Source organism: Engraulis encrasicolus, chromosome 8 (assembly GCF_034702125.1).
Source record: "Engraulis encrasicolus isolate BLACKSEA-1 chromosome 8, IST_EnEncr_1.0, whole genome shotgun sequence".
Classification (NCBI taxonomy): domain Eukaryota; kingdom Metazoa; phylum Chordata; class Actinopteri; order Clupeiformes; family Engraulidae; genus Engraulis; species Engraulis encrasicolus.
Window position 1 is genome coordinate 5,331,007 of NC_085864.1, and position 22,229 is coordinate 5,353,235.

At 41.0% G+C, this 22,229-nt stretch overlaps 1 protein-coding gene across 1 annotated transcript in view; it reads right to left on the minus strand.

The window, feature by feature from the left end:
* Window positions 1-20,659, minus strand: part of tbx4 (T-box transcription factor 4) — a 31,529-nt gene extending 10,870 nt beyond the window's left edge. The window contains exons 1-4 of the mRNA XM_063204864.1: window positions 20,596-20,659; window positions 14,698-14,855; window positions 13,741-13,835; window positions 1,693-1,812 (exon numbers count right to left, since the gene is read on the minus strand). Coding sequence (XP_063060934.1) covers window positions 1,693-1,812; window positions 13,741-13,835; window positions 14,698-14,853 — 371 coding nt within the window. The 5' untranslated portion in view covers window positions 14,854-14,855; window positions 20,596-20,659. The remainder of the gene's footprint in view (window positions 1-1,692; window positions 1,813-13,740; window positions 13,836-14,697; window positions 14,856-20,595) is intronic.
* Between the last annotated feature and the right edge of the window lie 1,570 nt (window positions 20,660-22,229).

The following is a 22,229-nucleotide window of genomic DNA, read 5'->3' on the forward strand; positions in this document are numbered from 1 at the left end:
CCACTGATCGTGCCAGGCAAGCATCAACCATGCCACCCGTTCTTAGTCTGCCCAAACACAAAGACTCGCTGAGAGCGATGCTTGTCCTTCTCGTCTGTGTTGCGGTGGCGTATTCCTCCCAAAGACAGTGATCATTTTCATGTGTTACTGTTGCTATTTTTGGGACGAGGAGGATGAAGTAGTATTCAACAGTTGCATTCCTGAATCTGTTCCTTTCTGCCCACCCCAGAGAGAGACATAGGCTACTTTTCACACAATACACAGAGGAGGATCATTTCCTTGTAATTCTTGCAGGTAGATCCTCTGTGCAAGATCCTCTGTGTTTTGCATAGAATTTAAACAGTGAACACATAAGTATGGTGTACTTAAAACATAATTACTGTGTGCGTGTTGTATGCACAAATGCATGCTTAAGTTGCACTTCCCTAAATGCTTCTCTCTGACTCCTAAAGTCCCTCTTATTTACCTTGTCTTTTGCCTTTGGTAACAACAATAACATACCTGCAGTATGCAAGACATGTGTGAGCTATAGGTTGAGGATATGGTTCTGTAGCCCTACACCTAACAAGGTGGTGACAGCATATTATCTCTATTACAGAATCATTTATTAGAACACATCATTCAGGCTGACATACAGGTAGGTAACTAACTTCCCCTAGAGAACCTTATGTGGTTGTTGCCAGATCTTAGGAGAGAAATAAGTGACTGGCGTGCTGAAAACAAGCCCAAAAGAAGCAACCTATGACTTTAAAAAAAAACACAGGGTATGCTGTCAGTCATGTGCCTTGTCAGAGAAGACCTTGCTTTTTGTGAGCGTCTGAACTAGGAATGTCAACAATTAATCGACTTTAATCGAGTAATGCGTTAATGCGATTAAAAAATATTAACCAACTTGACTAGCCAGAGGCCCAGGTGAAATGGGCATGTGAAGAGTGTGTGAGGAGGGGTGTAAAGAACATTTCATTTTTGGATTGAAATTTATCATTTTATCTCACATTTAATTTAAATGTTTTGTTTTTTTGTAAACTTTGAGATTTGGGGGGGAAAACACTGCTTACCAACTCAACGTAAGTTGATTGATGAGGTCAATCAACTGATAATTAATGAATTAATCGATAACTTGCATCCCTAATCCAAACACATTCAACTCATATTCAAATCAAACCCTGAAAAGGACAAGCCAAAAAACGCATCCAGCGACTGTACAAAATTTAAAGCGACTGCTCCAAAAGTGCAGCCCAAAGTCACTTGTAATAAGCAGAATTGGCAACTCTGGTGGTTATGTCTTGCTCAAGGTCACAATGGTGGCTGAGCCTCAAGGTCATAATTGGTGTCTGCCCCTGCTGGGACCTGTTTTTACACTCCCTGAATGGTGACTATCAGAAGAAGAATAAATGGTTGCCTTTTCATCACAATCTGCACATTTAGGCCTACCATTTGCTGGAATCAAACACACTCCACAGTCAAGTCCTGAATGCTGACCAGTCACTATTAGACCACAACCACCTCTTATGTACTGGCATAAAGTGACCAAGTTTGAAGAGATTTATCTCCAAAATGCTATCAAAAATATTCAAACATGAATAAAAAATGAAATGAATGGGGGAAAGTTCCACTCGCTCTGATTTTCACCATAAAAAAAAAAGATTTTATGTCATTTTTTGTCCACCCACACACAAGCTGCACACTTACCATTTGTTGTCGCAGAATTTGTAGCGGTGGTCATCGGCAGGGACGATGTCGGCAAGGAGGATATACTTGGTTTTGGGGTTCATCCCTGTGACCTTCACCTTGTAGCTGGGAAACATCCTCCTATGGCAGATAGATAAAGGTGCACTGTACATTAGAGTAATATTTTCCCCCTTACAGATCCAGCCCAAAAAATGTGAATATCATGAAAAAGTTGTTTTATTTCCATAATATCATCAATAATGTCCAACTCTCATGGATTATAGATTCATTGCCCACATTTTGAACTACCGGTATTCCAATCATTCATTTGTTTATTCTTACAAATTTTGGCCTTCCAGCTCAGCAAAATCATAAATTGAGGTGTTCTCAAAATTCAAATATTTTAATGAAATCACCATTTTCATCAAATCATACGAAATTTGGTACTTCCTAAATGACCTGCCATGATGTGTTTAACATTGAAAATGGCAGGTGCATTGCATGGGAGTTATGGAAGTCCAGATATCCTTGATGCTTTGCTGGTCTGGTGACCCACACTTCCCTCTTCATTAAACCCTGTAGATTTCCATCCCACGGTTTAGTGCCATGAATGCTTTAGTACTTCCACGTGTATGGTATTGGATGAGCACCTCTACTTCTACTCAAGTCAGTTTCTTGATCTAGTAAGTGTTCTTCTACTCCACTCCTCTTGGGATGAACCTCGATTTTCCTCACCCCTTGAAGTTTATTTAACAGGGAAAGCACATCTTAATACCATTTAACAATATGCTAAACATACAAGATCATAGCCAAAAGGCTCATTTCCATATTTTGTCCATGTACAGGTTGATGGTCCCTAAATAGTAAAAATCAAATGTAAAAAGTATTGCACAGATAGTTTCACAAACATAATGCAAAAAATAGGAGACCAGGACAATTTGCCATGTTAATGTCCCACCTCCCACCACTTTCCAACCCAACTCTACACCATTGCATGTGAGTGTATTGCTGTCATATTATAGGTGATTTTTATTTAGATTTGGGTGTTTTGCCTTTCGGTAACAACAACAAAACCTTTTTAAAATGCTAATCAACATTTCAGCTACTGTATTTATTTACACACACGGTTCTTCACTTGCCTGCTAATTAGAGATGCACCGGATCCTGATTTTAAGGATCCTGCCGGATACCGGATCCACTATTTAAGATCCTGCCGGATCCGGAACCGGATCCTACGAAAGGGTTGAAACACATAGCCTACTCGCACTCGTGGGCCCTTTTTATTACGTTGGCTCAAACTATTTTTTAGACTCGATTGGCTTACTGCCACACTGCCTGCAACGGGCGCTTCCAAAGGGCTTTCACTCCATGCAGCGATTGGGGTTGTGAAAGACTGACTGAAAAGCCTAGGCTACATAAAAACTAGAGATGCACCAGATTTAGGGATGCACCAATACCACTTTTTTGAAAACCGATACAAGTACGAGTACATTTATGTGTGTACTTGCCGATACCGATTACCGATACCTATACCTTTTACCACCAATATACAATGAAAATAAATGCATGGGCTTGTTTTTTTCCACCGGTGATATTTTTATTGTCCATTTCCATGTAGATTTAAATGTTAGTAAATGTATGAGGTGTCACTTTTTTCCATGCTGCTTTCAAGTCCACAGAACGTGACAAGATTTTGCATTGTTATAGCAGTATTGTTCCTGGTATCGGCAAGTGCTTGACGAACAGGTATTCTTGAGAGATGGGACAAAACATGTCCAGGAGATAAAACTCATGTTTGTGCTTAAAATGTAATTAAAAATTGCACCAAAATTAGCTGGAATGATAGAAGAAGAAGTTTTGTACAATAAAATATGATTTCATATTTATATAGTTTTATTTTTTTTATTTTACACGTTGCAGTGTGTCATCAGTACCTTCAAAACCCCATGTCCTATGATTGGTTAAAATGAAATGTAACAAACATCATAGCTGTCATCAAGTATTTTGGATAATTAATCAAACTACATGTATGTGCAATGTTTTATGAACCTTTTTAAATACTTTTTAAACTATTGAACATGTGTCCAGACTTTCAGTCAACACCGTAAGATTTTTTTAAAATACAAATAAATCTACAATTATTGTGGTCAGCTCACACTCTAAGCAGCCTGGTACTACTTCCTGTTTGGTATACATGCCATGGAGGCACTGTTCTGCTAAGGTCACATTTAATATTTGATTTTATCAATGCATCTTTAGGAAGACCAACTATGTCACAACCATAATGTGTCAACACCATAATGCATAAAAAATAGAGGTTATTTCAGTATTTTGTATAATAAAAGCTTAGAATAACTTTATTGGCAAGTCCTTAAGCGACTGCTGATGTATCAGCTGATGTATTTCTGTTAGAAAATCACGTATTATGAAAAGTAGGTTTATTTGTCAACTGCGTAAGAGTCAACTCCATAAGATTTTCTTAAGGAGTTGACAAATTCACCAAAAACTGCTTAATATGCTAATATGATATTCTTTTCAAACGTAGAAACAGGAGGAAAAGTTAGTTTAGGATATTATATGTATATTAATGTGCATATAATGTATATAACTACATATTTTTTCGATATATGGACAAAAAAAGTTAAAACTAAAGTTTAATTCAAAACAAATAAACTTTGAAAAATGAGAAACTTAAGAATGTAACAAAACTTAAAAATTAACTGTGAAAAACCATTTTGCACTAAATAGGCTCCAAAAATTAGACCAGTTTGTCAACTCCGTCAGTTTTTCGTCAACTCCGTAAGATTTTTCTCAGCACTTTCAGGTGTTTTTGTAATATTTTTGGGAAAAAGCTAATTCTTTAATCATTTTTTTTGTTTAGGCAATAAAGGGTCATTAGATCTATACCACCATGTAGCTTAATTACTTTAGGTGTTCTCCTCATGGTTGCAAAATAAAAGATAAAGTCTGAAAATGCCAATTTTTCGAACTCTGTGTGTTAATAACAGCCTTAAATGAAAATTTAATATATATATATTATTGTACATCAAAGTAACTAAGTATCATTACAATACGAATCAGAGCTAAAGATTCTTGTTGGACTATTATAATAATTTAATTATGTACTTTTCTTGTGTCTGACTGAGTTGACGAAAATCTATGTGTGAAAGTAAACATGTTATCAACATCAACAACATATTCTGAATTTCCTAAATCAGGTTTTCAAAACGCGTTTTGTCCCATCTCTCAAGAATCCCTGGAGTACGAGTACGAGTATAATGAGCAGTATCGGGTGCCGATACCGATACCAGTATCAGTATCGGTGCATCCCTAACTAGATCCTGATTTTTAGGATCCTACCGGATAGCGGTTAAGATCCTGCCGGACCCGGATCCTGTGAAAAACCCTATTTAGTTCAGCGGATGGGACACACAAAAGGGCCTTATCGTGCACTTTTGAGTAAAAGCATGAAAATCGGTACACATATCCTTCTTGATATGCTGATTAATGTTAGCGTTGGAGGCGTCGCGAAAAATGCATCGTTTTCAAGATGGCCGCCAAATTCAATATGGCCAACCCATATTAATGAATCTACCTGATATTTGGTAGTAAAAGCATGAAAATCGGTACACATATCCTTCTTAATATGCTGATTAATATTAGCATTGGAGATGTAGCGAAAAATGCATTGTTTTCAAGATGGCCGCCAAATCCAGTATGGCCGACCCATATTAATGAATGTACCTGACACTTGGTATTAAAAGCATGAAAATTGGTACATATATCATTCTTGATATGCTGATTAATATTAGCATTGGAGGCGATGCGAAAAATTTAGTATTTTCAAGATGGCCGCCAAATCCAATATGGCCTACCCATATTAATGAATCTTCTTGACATTTGGTATTAAAAGCATGAAAATCGGTACACATATAATTCTTGATATGCTGATAAATATTACCATTGGAGGCATTGCTAAAAATGCTGTATTATCAAGATGGCCGCCACATCCATTATGGCCAACCCATATTAATGAAGCTACCTGACAGTTTGCAGTAAAGGCATGGAAATTTGTGCACAGTTACTTTTTTTAATATTTTGATTGATAAAAGAACTCGATACTTTGCAAAAAAGTTTACATTTCAAGATGGCTGCCAAATCAAATATGGCAAACGCATCCTTCAGGCACTTTTAGTAAAACCATGGAAACTGGTGCACATTTACTTCTTGATGTGCTCATTAATATTAGAAATTGAGGCATTGTGGGAAAAAACACATTTTCAAAATGGCCAACTAAGATAGTGTTTATAAGAAATTACATATTTTTCTACAAAAATATTTTGGCATTGCATATAATTAACACTCACAAAATACCATTGACAATGATTAAACATTATTGGCATGTTATCAAATGAAGTGGTGCATATGCTATGGTTTTGCCCAAACTGTGTCTGCCACCACCACAATAGATTATTTTCTGCAATGTGATACCACTCTATAATAGGTACATGAACTGAAGTGTTAAAGCCTTACACTTTGAAGATTGTTGACTTTGTTTGCATTATAGGTTTTGTACAGATGGACAGATATGTATGAAATGTTCTCTGCTAATACTCTTCAATAGGTACACTGATTGCATTCTTGAGGCCTCAAATAGGTAATACGGCAGTAGCGTTATGTACAAATCCAAGGCTTTTGAGGGGCTTGTGGAAGAAAGTAGGAAAAAATATATATTTAAAAAGTTGAAAAAGTTGAAAGCTGCAAAAAAAAAAATGGAAGGTTGGAGAAAGGGGAGATGTGATGAGTGGATTCCTTGCTATGTTGGTGTTTTTGAATTCAACAGTCTGATACATTGAGGGAAGAAGCTGTCCCTGAGTCGGCTGGTGTGAGCATGTAAGCACCTGTATCTCCGGGCAGATGGTACTTCTAGCTGCACAAGGTTTTCAAACAAACTGCAATCCTGCACCCAATGCAAGTTGTATGGTATATCTTGCCTGGTTAACACAAGTTGATCTCACAAGTGAGATAATCTGGTGGTTATGCAATTTCTCATAGTAAAGTTGTGATTTACGATTGCCCATGGCAGTTTATAGGTCGTTAAGAATGTGGTATTTGGCATATGTGTAGCCCATATCCAATCGTGTCAGTTGTATCTATTCAAACAAACTGCAGCCTTCGGCTTTACACCCCTACCTATTCTCCTGATTGAACCCCAAGATCTGGTACCCTCACTGAGGGATGGAATCCATGCTACATTTTAGATCAGAACAATTGTGTAAAGTAGTAGGATTTCACAGGCTATGGTATGACCAACATCAATCAAACTGGCAATAATGCCTAATTAAAAGATTGACATGAACTTTGAATAAATGGTGAATGGCACAGTTGGAACATGATGGCCATCAAAAAGTCAACTCAGGTATGTAAAATATAACTTGAGTGAAAAGTTTTACTTGTACAGCATTAGGATTAATTTCTAGACCAGATAATGATGTGAAGATTTGGCGTGTGTGTGTGTGTGTGTGTGTGTGTGTGTGTGTGTGTGTGTGTGTGTGTGTGTGTGTCTGTGTCTGTGTCTGTGTCTGTGTCTGTGTCTCGCTTGACAACCGGTGCCGTACGGCAGTCTGCACACTGTGCACAGCTGGTGTGTGAATGTGTATGTATGCGTGTATGTCTTTGTTCAAAGCACTTTGAGTAAACTTCATAGTTGTGATACTGTGCTACATAAATTCATATTGCAATGTATTGTATTGTAATATGGGTCAGTTATATTTGATGTTTGTTCATGGCCCCTAATATGAATAAGCATCTAATGTAAAGAAGTAACTATGTGTACCAATTGTCATGCTTTTACCACAAATTACCAGGTAGTTAATATGGGCTGGCCATATTTGATTTGGCGGCCATCTTGAAAACAATGATTTTTTTCCCCGCGACGCCTCCAATGCTAATATTAATCAGCATATCAAGGACATGTGTACCGATTTTCATGCTTTTACTACCAAGTCTCAGGTAGATTCATTAATATGGGTCGGTCTTATTGGATTTGGCGGCCATCTTGAAAACGATGAATTTTGCGCAACGCCTCCAACGCTTAACTTAATCAGCATATCAAGAAGGATATGTGTACCAATTTTCATGCCTTTACTACGAAGTGTTAGGTAGATAGGTAGATTCATAAATATGAATTGACCATATTGGATTTGGCGGCCATCTTGAAAATTAATAAATTTCTCATTACGCCTCCAATGCTAATGTTTATCAACATATCAAGAAGGATATGTGTACCGATTTTCATGCTTTTACTACAAAGTGTCAGGTAGATTCATTAATATGGGTCGGCCATATTGGATTTGGCGGCCATCTTGAAAATTAATAAATTTTTCGCGACGCCTCCAACGCTAATATTAATCAGCATATCAAGAAGGATATGTGTGCCGATTTTCATGCTTTTACTCAAAAGTGCACGATCAAATCACCCATCCGCTGGACTAATTATCCTGCCGGATCCGGAACCAGATCTTGGATCCGGTGCATCTCTACTGCTAATATAGGTCACCCAATCCAATGCTCCCCCAGAACAACATAAGGAAGATCAGACTTTAGCTCAAGGAATCCAGTCAACAGCTTGGACAACGACAACAGGACAGGATGATACCTTCTTAAAGGACTTTAGAGTGTACAGACGTCGCAGGAAGTGTTTGCCACCGACAGATGAGCCTGTGATTAGCTGTGAGCTAGCAGCTCAACCTGTCCTGAAAGGCAGATAAGTCTGCTTAAGATGCAGGTCGCGTGTCGCGTCATGGAATATCCAGGACACAATCCCCTAAGGACATAAGTTGTACCCCTGGGGGGGGCACAAGGAGGTGCTAGGGGGGCGCGGCAGGTTGACAGGAAAAGTATAGCACGACAAAATAAATAATTGAATAAACTGAATAACCAACATAAAACAGAATAAACCAATAATCAACTGAACAATATACCTGTTAATGACAGCTTTATAATCATCTATTGCATCTCTAGAAAAGTACACTAATATTATTATTATTTTATATACAGTGGGCAGTGCCTCACAGCCCTAGACTGTGAAAGGGGATGCTCAGAAAAAAAATTGTGTGGCATGACCCATGTCAGGGGGGCCTCGGCTGGAATCTACCGGTAGGCCTACATAGGGGGCCCTGTCGTGGTTAAGTTTAGGAACCCCTGGCCTACTACACTGTGCTCCCAGTGTGTAGTCTAGTAACTTAGACACCATGGGATCTTCCTGAGGGAGGCTGCAACAGAATTATAATTCAACTGCAACAATAAATAGGCTCATATAGCCTAAATGAAAAGCAGACATTGTAGGCCTACGAGGTATCTCTCAGGTAACCCCCTTGTACAGGAGGACAGAGACCCGCTTTGTGCCTGGTACTAATTTACCTGCAGGCAGACATATATTTTTAGGGATTGACTCTGTTTTGAGAGAACGTGGCTCTGTAAAAATGTGGGAATGGCGGATTTCGGTCCTCTAAACAGAGCAGACTGGGATGACAGACAGATTATGCTAATACAGCAGACACACTCGTAAACTATGGCAGTGAGGTAACCTTCGCTAACCCCTTCACGAAAGACAGCAGCTCTCAACTTTCTGTTCATCCCAGCTGCGTCAAAGCAAGTTGCAAAGGGAACCTGCACCCCTATAAACTGTAAGTGCTTTTTTAATAGCGGCAAGAATGCATAATGGTTTATACAGCTATAACTTGTGATAGTCCCCTGGGGCATTCCATTACAGCAAACTGCTTTATCTCGTGGTGCCTTTGCCAATAGGCCGCACTTACAGACAATGTCTGTCGACAAAGAACACGCAAGGGTCATGGAAGATCAGCCATGACGGTGTGTGAAAGTGTGTGTCTCCTGCTGAGGAATGTTTGGCTGGGAAGATGCATGCGAAAGGGCAACCAAGGTAAATTACACCTAATGCTAAGAGCAACTGGGGATTAGCATAGAGAGGGAGGGATGATATCAGTGTCTATCCAATATCTGAAATCCAATAACGTTGTGATGGTGCTCACGCACACACTGTAATCTGCAGAGACCACAGGAAACAGGCCTTGCTATTCACTCTGACGAAGCTAGTTTGCTGTACAGTGACAACAGCTAGCCTGCCCTCTCAGATCTTACATGACAGGGAAAGGGATACGGTGTCCACACACAGCTGCTTTCTCCATTTGTTTTATTCCGAAAAGCCAAATTGTTACAAAAAGTATGTATATTAAATCCCTGGATTTGGACAGTGATCAACTGCAGATAACTGAAGAAACCCTGTGTCTAATCTATCACATATTTCTGTAGAAAGAATTCAGTGTCATCGTGTCAGTGTGGTTCTTTATTTGTTCTCAAAAGTATTTCCGGCTGATATGTAACTTAAGTATGTTCTGAATGTATACAGTCAGTGATGTATCTTTTGGTTTTGAAATAGACAATGTGCCATGACAATGTGATGAATGCTTAACATTGCTTTACAGTGTTACATTATAACTCTATTCATGGATGCCACGACAGAAGACCAAATTCGCCTGCTGCATCCTTGGTTGACCATTGCTGCAAGACACAACCAAAAGAACCTGTTAAATACTGCTTGATTTTAATTGCAATTTTGAGGAAATAGATTTGCAAGAACTAGTATTGGAGCACTGATATACAAATGCACTTTCTAATGTAGTTCATATCAATTGTTAAGACATGTTTGCCTACAGTTTATTAACTTGCTATGAACTTAGATTTACTGTCTCATCATTTTTATGAATGTCATCAACGTACACCTTCTGTCTCTAAGCTTTTTTGTATTTGGATGACGACAGCGGTCAAGCGGTATAAAATAATTCTCTTATACATCACAAGGGAATGCCTATTATTCTTCTACAGTGTATACTAAGCCCGGTACTGGATTGCACTAACACTGCACTTAGTGCCATCCCCAGCAGATCACATGGCATGTCTAATATGCCCTCTTAGTGGCTCAGCCAACCTGACGCTCACAGCAGCCTATAGGTAGAGCTCTCTCCTGAAGAGGCTGTCCGCCGCCTCAAGTGCTTTTCTATCCTTAATGGCCGAGGCACTGCTGCTACTTACTTAGCGTACTTATCTACACACCTATGGAGCGCTGTGCTGTGCATTGTGTGTGTGTGCGTGTGTTTATTTCATTATTTAGTGATACAGTTGATGGTGTCCCCATGGTTTCTTACGTATCTCCCTATGCCGTGGAGAGGATGAGAAATAAGGATGTCATACCACTGGCGGCACACTCTCCCCCTCTTACTCTCTCTCACATACATACATACATACATGCACACACACACTCACAAAGCACCAGCTGTTTCTCTTAGTTCTCTCTTCTTTCTCTCTCTCTCTCTTGCCCGGTGATTCATTCTGTCCAGTCTGAGAAGAGAGGATACCCTCACCCTCCACATCCCAATCCCACCTCCAACCCCAACCCCACCGGCGAGCGGGCGGGCAGATCAAAGAGCGCGGGGCGAGTGATGGAACAGCAGGAGCCTGGGTGACGCCGGTGACGCCAGGCGCCATGCCACACTCCTCACGAAACGCCACGCCACAGACAAGAAGAGGGCGCCCAGAGAGAGTGTGATGGAGAGAGAGAAAAAGAGGTTTATAAATGAAGAGATAGAGCATGATACAGAGAGAAAGAGCAGGAAATAGAGGTACATACACACATATATGTAGAGAGCTATAGTGTGATGGAGAGAGAGAGAGAGAGAGAGAGAGGGAGAGAGAGAGAGAGAGAATGAAAAGAGATGCATACTGTACATATACAGTATAGACAGAGAGAGGCTGAAAACTTTCTCCTGAGCGGCAGCGCCACTCTGTCTACAAGCCGATGGAGATGAGTGAGAGGTCCCAACACAGCCGACCATACATGTATTGTAAACAAGCCAGTCGGCGTCCATCATAACACACGCGCACACACGCCACTCCACCTCTCCTCTTCCCCCATTACATATACATATAGATATAGAGTCTTGCTCTCATCCTCGCCACTATACACACACACACACGGTCAAGTTTAACAAAATCACAAACGCGCAGTCAATTTCTTCTCTTTCCACCAACGCCTCATACGCCCACACAATCAACTCCATCTCACCCCAGCCGCCACTACTCACACACACACACAACACCCTCCCTTGGTTTCCCACGTGCCAGCCTAGAGGTACAGAGTGCACTCTATCTGAACCTCCGACTGACACATTTCTGTTGCACACAGCGTGTGTGACCCATTCCCCCCCTCCGGCAGTCTGCTGAGGCAAACACTGAACCTTACATGGTCGCCCGCCTTGGGCCATGTTCTTATTATTACCTTTTTAATACTATATATTTACTGTTTACTCCTATGTTTTGTTTTACAAGCCACTCTTGTTTTTTTACAAGATTGCATGTAAAATAAGAGAAATGTTTATGAGGATATTTGTTTTTTTTTCTTTCTTTATTCTCGATGGGCAAAAAAATGTGTCCCTTGTTTTATGATGCTCTTGATGATTGCTTGTTTTCTGCTCTGGCAAATTCATAAGCTCTATAAACAGTTGTTGCTTCTGCCGCTGCGCAGACAAGAATAACGAGCGCTAGCCAATAAGGCCAACATTATATACAGTACAAGAGCGTAGACGCTGCCTGCCTGCCTGCGTGTGCAATAAGGCCCAATGTTATATACAGAGCGCAGACACCGCACAGTCAGCTCGGGAAACCTGACTCCGCGGCGCCGGGGCTCTAACGAATACATCATCTTCCGTTTTCATAGGAGTAGCTGCCGTGGCAACCTGCTGACTTTTTGACAAACTGATTGCCTGGACGGGGCCCGTGTATTAATACCCACACTTATGTCACGCAGAATATCTCGGAAGGAGATTGCATGCGTTCCGCACATTAGATTGACATGAACAACTTAAACACTGGCAACTTCAGTGGCTAAGAACATGGCTGACACACACTGGAGGCGAGTGCTTCACTGTTCCGCAGTTCCTTGGGGCCTTGCCGTCTGTAACCTCGGCTTTGCTTAAATTTCCCCCCTCTCGTTGTCTCGATCTATCTCTCTTTTCCCCCACTCATTTTCTTTCGCTCTTTCTTTTTCCCTTCTTAATATGTCTCTCCTTTCCCCTTATCATTCTGTCTCTTTTTTCCCCTCATTCATTCTCTCTTTCTTTTCCCCCTCTTAGTATCTCTCTCTTCCCCTTATCATCCTCTGTCTTTCTCTCTTTTCCCCCCTTTCGATCTCTTGTTCTTTCCCTCTCTGCCTCTTTCTCTGCAGCTGTGTGACGGAGCTCTGCTGCTTTGGCGCTTCAAAGGCTTGAAAGACTCTGTGCGCACTCTATCAGGCCGACAGGGAGAAAAACCCATCTCTCACAGCACACTGGCATTAAGAAAGAAAAATGGCGGTGACCTTTTTACATTGTGCACTGCACGGGGAGAGCAGAGCTGAGCTCTGAGAACGGCTCGGAGATTTCCAAGACTGTCTGGTAGGAGAGAGTCAACCTGACTTGACTCATCTTCTGGTTAATGTCCGAGGTCCCACTCCCTAATCCACCGGCGGCATTAAATCTAGCACACGGGGTCCGGCAGTTTGTGTTTCCAATTAAATATTCATCGCCGGAGGAATTCAAACTCCACTTTCTCAGAGCCAGGAGCCCGACGAGGACGCACTAACTCAGGCATATTACCAACAATGTAGCAATAAGTCTGGGGCAGATATTATAATTGCTGTCAGCGCTGTTGCTGATAGGTCCGCTGAAAGAAACGGCGGTGGTGATGGATATATTTGACACAAATAGCCTCAGCAGGAGGCTCTGTGTTGCTACCGGTGGTGCTTTCACATGAGGAACTGTAGGAGAGAACACACTTTTAACTAACACACACACTGTGCACACATACACACACCTCATCCTCGTCCTAAAACTTTAGATCTCGACCCACACACATACACACACCCCCTCTTTCTAAAACTTGAACCCTCACCCCACACTCCCATCCATCCACCCCCACACACACACACACACATCCTCCTCCTCTGACACTCACCTCCCGGCTTTGGTTATGATCATCTCCGTTCCCGCCTCGTGGAACCTTTTCCACAGCTCTCTCTCATGAAGGACCACCTTGATGTTCTCTATGCTCTGGTAGATGAGACATGAGGAGGAGAGATAGCCGTAAGTGTTACAACAGTGGATTTATGTCCATTTTGTCAGCCGTTTATTTTTGAGTGAAAGTCCCATTAGCACAAGAACTACCACACGGACAAATAGCGCTCATGATAACCATCTAACACTATCTATATAGGCCTACTCGGATTGGCCTGTTTAGAATCTTTCGAAATATATCCAAATCGTGTTTATAAACCTTCATAACTATTGTTTTTTTACAGACATGGGCTTTTTTCACGAAATGACTTGTCCGTGATCTAACAAATGGTGTTTGCAATTATCTGTGACTCCATGACTATTTGTAATATTTGTGTAAATTACAGTATAATCTATTATGAATGAAGTTGTGTGTGTTTATGAATAGCCTTTATGGATGCATCAACTGCAGTCATGCACTGGTAGTAATGTGTGAACCCTGCTGACTGTATGTTCCTGAATGGAGACATTCATCTCAGGTGTAACAGAATTTATATGTTGTAAGTATTTACCATACATGATGTAAATGTCCCCATGAGGCTTTATAACACATTAATAACAAAATACCACAGCTGATATCATGTGTAAAAAATGCTGTAACATAGATACAACAGTTAAACACAACCTAAGTAAATTCAGATACATGTATGAAATGTTTCCATTCAGAAGTAAAGCTGGCACGGCATGTTAGTCACTCACCAAAGTTGTATATCAAAAGCCGTATAGGTTTAGTATAACAACAGTCATATGTAGGGCTCTCGGAAAATCATGTGACAACAATAAATCAAATGCTAATTTAATATTGGTGTAATGTTACTCTGGGTTAAGTTAGGGTTAGGGGTAGTGCAGGGTGTGTTACCTGATCGGGCTCGCTGTTGCTAGGAATGCTGGGAGCTGTAGGCAGACCCATGTGTGAGGCGGCGGTGGCGGCGGTGCTGAGCTCGGGAAGGCCAGTTGGCTGGGCTGCGTTCACGGCAGCCTCGTCCGACACAGCAGAGCCCTTCTCCTGGAGCATCTCTGGAGACACAGCAACCCACATGCTTAATCTAGTTCAAACTGAGCAGCAATGTTGTGCACATAGCAGGTTTCAGTTTTAGATACAAGTTTTTTAGAGTGGCCTATACAGATAGCCTATATGTTTTAGACTCAAGTTTTTTAGAGTGAGGAGTCTGCACACTTGAAATCCTTTTTTGTAGTTTTGCCATCACTCTAAAACTTAAATCAAGTCCAAGACCAAGCATTTGCTGTAATAAAATGTATTAACAATACACTGATAATTACATCACAATTACATTATACAAGCTCTTAACAAACACACACACACACACACACACACACACACACACACACACACACACACACACACACACACACACACACACACACACACACACTCCTGAGGCCTCTGTGGAGACATTGCAACCACACAAAGCAAGCCGATACATGACACCTATTAGTGCAATGTGTGTTTGACAGTCATACTCTTAATGAAGGCAATTACACCAGACGTTACAAAACAGTTACTTTACACAATAAGCTCTTACCACACACATTCATACACACTATCTACATTGTGCAAAAGTGAGTATTGTGCCAGCCGTCACACATCACAAGCCATAACACGGCACCTATCAGTGCAATGTGTGTATGACCATGCATATAAACAGACCTGCCTGTCTGTAGTGTGTGTATATTATGGTGTTCAACCACGCGCTAAATACAAGCACTTAAACTTACACTAGCTGTTACAAGACAATTACATTACACAAGCCTTTAACACACACGGACACACACACCGACTCGCTCGCAACATACACACACACACACACACACACACACACACACACATACCTACCTACAGTGTGTAAAGCAAAGTATTGCACAAGGTGTTACACAACACCTATCAGTACAATATGTGTGTGACCACACAGCCCTGCCTATACTGTGTTCATCTAGCAAAATGATTTAATCAAGGCATTACACAGCCATTTATACAATGTGTTTATGTGCACATACACACACCTGCCTGTAGTGAGCACACATCATACTATCTGTTTGGCAAAATCATCAGAGGAAAACATTGCCCAAGGTATATTGGAACAATATGCAGAAGAGCACACACATGCCTACCAAAAACCTAAGCATGTGCTGTGAGGATATATGCCTAATGGAAACAGCAAGCAAGCACGCATGATATTGGTTCTCTATAACCACGGCCATATGCAATGCTATGCATGTAATGTCCTCCGACTAAATGTCAGAAAACAAATGGAATATCATCTATAGGCAATTGAACTTTTGCAATGTCAGCACCATTTATTTTGTTGTTTTTGAATCCCATATATGAATAACAATTGTGTCAAAGACATAACACAATTAACTAAGTGGTTGGGCATATCAGAGGTGCTTACATGAAATTAACTAAGAAATATATTTTTCTGTATAACCGAAATACTCAATAAATAATATGCAATAAGCATATGCATATATATGCATATAGTTTTTTTGTGTGTTTTTTTAAATATATCTAAGTTTAATTTCACACATACCGTAAATGGGACAGCATGCAATATCTCATGGGAAAACTTGCTGAAGACGTACTGCTGAATTCTAAATGTCTATCTCATATTGGAAAATGTAAAACTAATAAATTAATCTTATGATAACATGCATTTCAACATGCATGTACGAAAAACTACAACTGCTTACTTTTTCTGTCATGAATGGAATAAAAATGATACATGTGCCCCTTTTCTGTTTGAATTTCTGTCTTACATCAAGATTTTCTGTACGTATACCATTTTGAAATAGTATATTCATAATTTCTACTACATATTCATATTAAGCTATTTCTACTCTGCCAGTACAATCATTCTGTAATTGTGCCTTCATAAAGGCTCTCTACACCAGTCCCCCGTAGGAGTAATTTATTTGATCATCTGTTTTAAAAGTACATAATTTTTTGACATTGGATAAAGCGGTCATCATCTTGGGCCATTTTTCTTGTGGTGTTACTTAACTTGCCTTTCAAGAATTGTTTATAAATGTCGTAGGCTTTCCCAAACAATAAAGCATCAGGGGAAAAAAGACTTTACCAAACAGCAGAGAGCCGTTGGCCCGTGCGAGAGCCATGATAAATGTGTGCATTTGTAATGTTTTCTTAATCAAAAGATGCCCCATGTGGTGCGCATATGCTGAAGGAGAAGTATGGCTGATATGACAAGGAGGACTATGGAGAAGAGATTTATACTAAAATTCCTCACAGCATGGTCGATCCAGCCAAAGCAATCTCTGCATGTTAAGAACATAAATACAAACATAGTGCATTTCAGACAGACCACAGGATTCTATATTATATATAGATAATGTTTTTTAGATAATGTTTTTTAATGTTTTGTATGTCTTTTATAATGTATTGTATGTATTGTATCTGGACCTTGAGTCTGTAAATAAAGTTTATTATTATTATTATATGACCTACATTAATGTTTGCAATTCTCCATCGTCTACAAAAATTCCTTTCTAGTTTGCTGTGGCCAAATTTCCCCCATTGCCAAATTTCTGTCTCCCAACGCCCCCCCACCCCCATCCAAAATTTGACAGAGGCCACAGAAGCCTTCATATCACTGCTTTGGTGGTTATAGTCCTGACGACCCACGAGGGTACTTTCTGTTTTTTAACTGTTAGCCCCTTTCTCATATTTCCCAGACAGATAAGAAATATTACATGAGGTAAACATTTTTTGAAGTGAAGCTCGTGGATGGTAAACACAGCCCGACCTTCAAAATCGAGGGATTCCCATCCATTTGTTTGAGGGAATTGTTTCATTAAATATTTAGACTAGCAACATTACAGCTCCCCAGTTTTATGCAACGCAGCTAAACACTGGAGCCTCCATTAAGTGAGGTCAGCACTAAAGCCCCTCTCTCACGGTTCTCACCCTCCCTCCCTCCTTCCCTTCATCCATCCCTTTCTCTCTTCTTCTGTCTCTCTTATCCACTACTCCCTTCCTTCCTTTCCCTTTTTCTTATTCTCTCTCTGTCTCTCTTCATCTCACTCATCCTCGTATTATTCGTCTCTTTCTCTCCCCCTTTCCTTCACCCATTTTCTCCCATTCTCGTTCTCTCTTCCTCTTGCTTTCTTTCCCTCTTCTCTTCCCATGAAGAAAGGTACAGAAGGCCAGGAGGCCACAGACCTCTCTGTCTGCCTCCGTCAAGTCGCCTCAGACGGCTTTCCTCTTTCACTTTCTCCCATCCTAGCCTCTCTTTCTCTCTCATTCCCCTTTTTCCTCCTCCCTTCTATTCACATGAAAAAGGTGCAGTAGGCCAGAGACTGTGCCTGTACGATGTGTGCATGTCAAACTCTCTTCAGGTGTAAAAACCAAAACACAGGCTTCGCTGACCCCCCCCCCCCAACACACACACACTGACCCACTCAGAACACCCCCCCCCACACACACACACACACACAAACACACAGACACACACACTCTCTCTGGACTCCCAGGTTCACTGGACCCCACTGTCTCGTCCTGCCCTGTACTCGCCCGTCCATCCGCCCGCCTGTCCATCGGTCCGTTCCCTGGCCTCGCGGGCTCAGTCCTCTCCTCTGCCTAATCTGGACGGGGGTAAACAGCGTGAGTGCACGCTCTCCAGATAAAAGGCGGCCGCGCGGCATTCCGTGTAAACTGGCGCAGACATTTGCAGAGCCTAATAAAGATAAGGCCTGACAGCTACAGTGAGGCTGGTGCACATCAGCACACATGGGGCTTGCGTCTCCCCGCTCCACTCGGCCCCCCAAAAAACGCTGCGCCTTTCACTTGTAGGCTACTCTGTTTAACTAAGCACAGTGAGCGAGTGCTGTGTTTATGTCTGTGTCACTCCGGACATATAATCCGCTAAACTATGCATGGCAGACACTCACTCAGCTCTCGCCGGCCTTTTGCTTTTTTCGCTTTTCGCTGCTGCTTCTGCTTGGTGCTGCTGGAGCTGGTGAGGGAAAACACTATACAGGGCTGTGTGTGTGTGTGTGTGTGTGTGCGTGTGTGTGTGTGTGTGTGTGCGTGCGTGTGATCCTCTGTCCTCAAATGCCAAAAGCGATGGGCCATCCTTTCCTCTCCAGTCCGACATTTCCTTAAGATTATTTAAATATCAATTGCAGGGTAAGGGGGAAAAACAACAGGATATTGCCCAGGAGATGCTCTGCCGGGCGGCTTCTAGTGTGTTTATACCCTTTGGAGGGGAAACTGGATGTACCTAGTCTACTACCCTCACAGACAGGGTGGAAAATGGATCCATCTTAGGCTTCTGGCAATGCCGATTTCCATTGGTGTTGAATGAGTTGAAGGTACTGTATGATGCATGTTATTGAAAGATCTCGCTCTGAAATTTCCCCATTGTCATCGGCCATTTTGTGTGATTATGCATGTGGTGCTCTATAGCGGGGATCACGCAGGCCCCGGATGTACAGCACACATGGCTTGAATGTCAGGCTTCGCTTCAGCTATGAATATAAGACAACTTATAATAGATCCTAGTTGGGGCTGTAATTATGTGTCTACCACCTCAGAAATGGACATACACACTCTCAGATGGAGATACACACTCAGAGTCTTAATCCCTCAAAGAAGGGACAGAGAGAAAGAATGTGTAACTAAGAGGTTATAATCAAGTAAGGCACAAACAAGACTGTCATGCTTTGAATTCTTTCCTGAATAGTCATAGCACAATTCCAAAATGACACCCCTCGTTTGCGTTGTACAAATGGACCCATCCGAGCAGTGCATGGTAGCATGGCCATCTGATTTTAAAATCCCTTAAACACCACTCTCTTACTCACTCCATTGACATAACCTATTTGGAAGTGTTATGGCATGATCATTAAGGCTGTTTAAGCTCTATTGCTGGGAAACCTCTGTTGTTTTCTTTTCCAAGTCCATTCAGTTAGTTATAGGCCCCTATAGGTGTTTGGAATCATTACATTCGATTAAAAAAACTACAGAAAACAACAGAATTAATAACATCTTATTCTGTAATACTAGGCTATTAGGCCTAATGTTGCCACCATGTAACACTTTGACTACAGCATTGGTAAACAATTACATTTTAAACTGCAGAATTTCAGAAAACTTTTGACAAAGCCTATGATGTTTTTCGAAGTTCAATATTTCATATTCGTTTTGAATACTTTACCACTGTATTAAATTGGCCTAGGCCTACTCAAAAGAACAGGCATAATTTCATGAACATAATAAATACCATTTTAGGTCTGTGGGAAACTTGTTTCCACCGCGCTTTGCAATTCGGCTTTTTTTTTTTTTTTTGCTACAAGCCTTGTGCTCTATGAAAAATAAGCCGTTGTTTTAAATTAGATTAAAGTAAACTAGAAGCAAAATGTGCCAAGAGGTCAACAAGGCTACATTATAGGCTATCATTCACCGTGACCTTTCAAGATGGTTTGTTCAATGAGTTACAAACACAACACTCGATACACCTTTTTGTAACAACTTTCAATAGGCTACTTACTACAACAAAACGCATTGTTAAAAACATGTAGCCTATAATGTGAAAATGATTGTAGCACTGACTTGGATTCTTGCTAAACCGTTAATTAAATTAAGATTGGTAAGATAAACGTTAGCTTTAATCGCATTAAACTGCAGCCTGTTAGCTCACACATCGAACTCGCGAGACCTCAAACAGCTTATAGGGCTTTCCGTGTAGACTACACAAGACGCAAAATATCATATTGAAATTACCTCATGAAATATTATGTTCGGAAATCCTCCATATCTCTCCCCACGACAATATTCTGTCCTTACCCTAGGTTAGGGCAGGAAGTTACGTTCCTGTGCGTCGTACGTCGTTAGCGCGCTGTTGGTTTGCTCAGCATCTTCTGTTGATAGATTTGTTTATCTATGCGCTATAACGGTACTCCGGCGATATCCCGTTACGCATCAACTCCTCGCGCATGAACTGTCGCGTTAACCCCGGCGTGGATCTGATGACGAGAGAGAACAATGAACTACGTCCTCCTCGCTGTCTGTGTGTATGCGTGTGTGCTGGGGAAGCCCAAAGCGTAATGTTTTCAAAGAAACAAAAAAAGAGAATCTGCTCAACCCCTTGATTTGTTCAAACACCAGGGTGTATTACTTGGCTCATTCAACCCGCTCCCTCCTTCCTTCCCTCTCCCATCTCCTTTGCTGACGTTGCTCTCAAATAAAACACCTTCAGCTCAATACAGAGATGGCCCTTCCACATGCCCCAATCCCAACAACTGATTCTCATATCATGTGGAGAAGTTATCATAGGCTAATTGACGCACGACGCTGGCATGCAGTCAATCAAATGTCCTTTCTATCCACTTTCTGTCCACTGGAGCTGTCCCAAAAAGACAAACATCTGCATAATGTTTAATCTCTGAAGTAGAATGCCGTTTGTGTCTAGTTTGAGTTTTGAATCTGCCCCATTTTCTTAATGCGTAAACAATTATTTGGCACTTTTCACTTATGAAGAGCACATTCCAAACCTATGTTCCATTATTTTATTTACCTCTATTGGTCATCATCACCGTATTCGACATCTGCATTTCGTCCTTTAAGGCAATGTGACGATTTTGCCATGTCTCATTTCCATCATGTGAAAGTGGTGTTTGAATCATCCTTATATAGGCCTAGCTTATTGCTAGGCTATAGGCTGAGGTTGTTTTGTGATGGGTCAAGAGAAATTGTTCTTTAACTCTATATTTTCATTGAAATATGGTTGTGGTTTTGTAGTAAATGGCTCAAAGCTTGAGGCTGAAAGATCAATAAATCATGCGAAGAATTTGGAGGACCGGTGAGGCTTTGGCTTTTATCTACTGGTGACGTGACCAAATGAACAGCAACAGCCTTAACGTCCTTTTAGTGACCGTTTGTCATCTGGGCGCAAGGTGAGTAGTCATTTCTCAATCATATTTGTAACGTGATTACTAACACCTTATCACAAGCAACAAGGTGTGACGCGAAGGCCCATTTCCAGCAGGCCTGAGAGGAAGATCTTATCCAGCTGTGGCCTAGACCTTGGGCATCGTGTAACGGTTATCTCACCCTTGCAGCCTAGTTAGGCTAACTAAGTTTGTGAAATTAGATGTGTTGTGGTTCTGACATAGGTTTAAATGGTCGATAACAACGTGGACATGTGAAAATAGAAAACCTTCAATATTGGTTATCATGAAAGGTTGCCAAGAGGTTTTCCATAATATTTATTTTTCGTTTTTCCCTCACCTACTTTCCTAATAGTTTCTGTCCAATTTTAGTCATGATTTGGGTTAGAATTATTTTAGAACAATTATCAAGTTATTGTCATTTCCTTGGGGCATGATAGTAGGCCTAACAGAATCAAGCCAACGAAT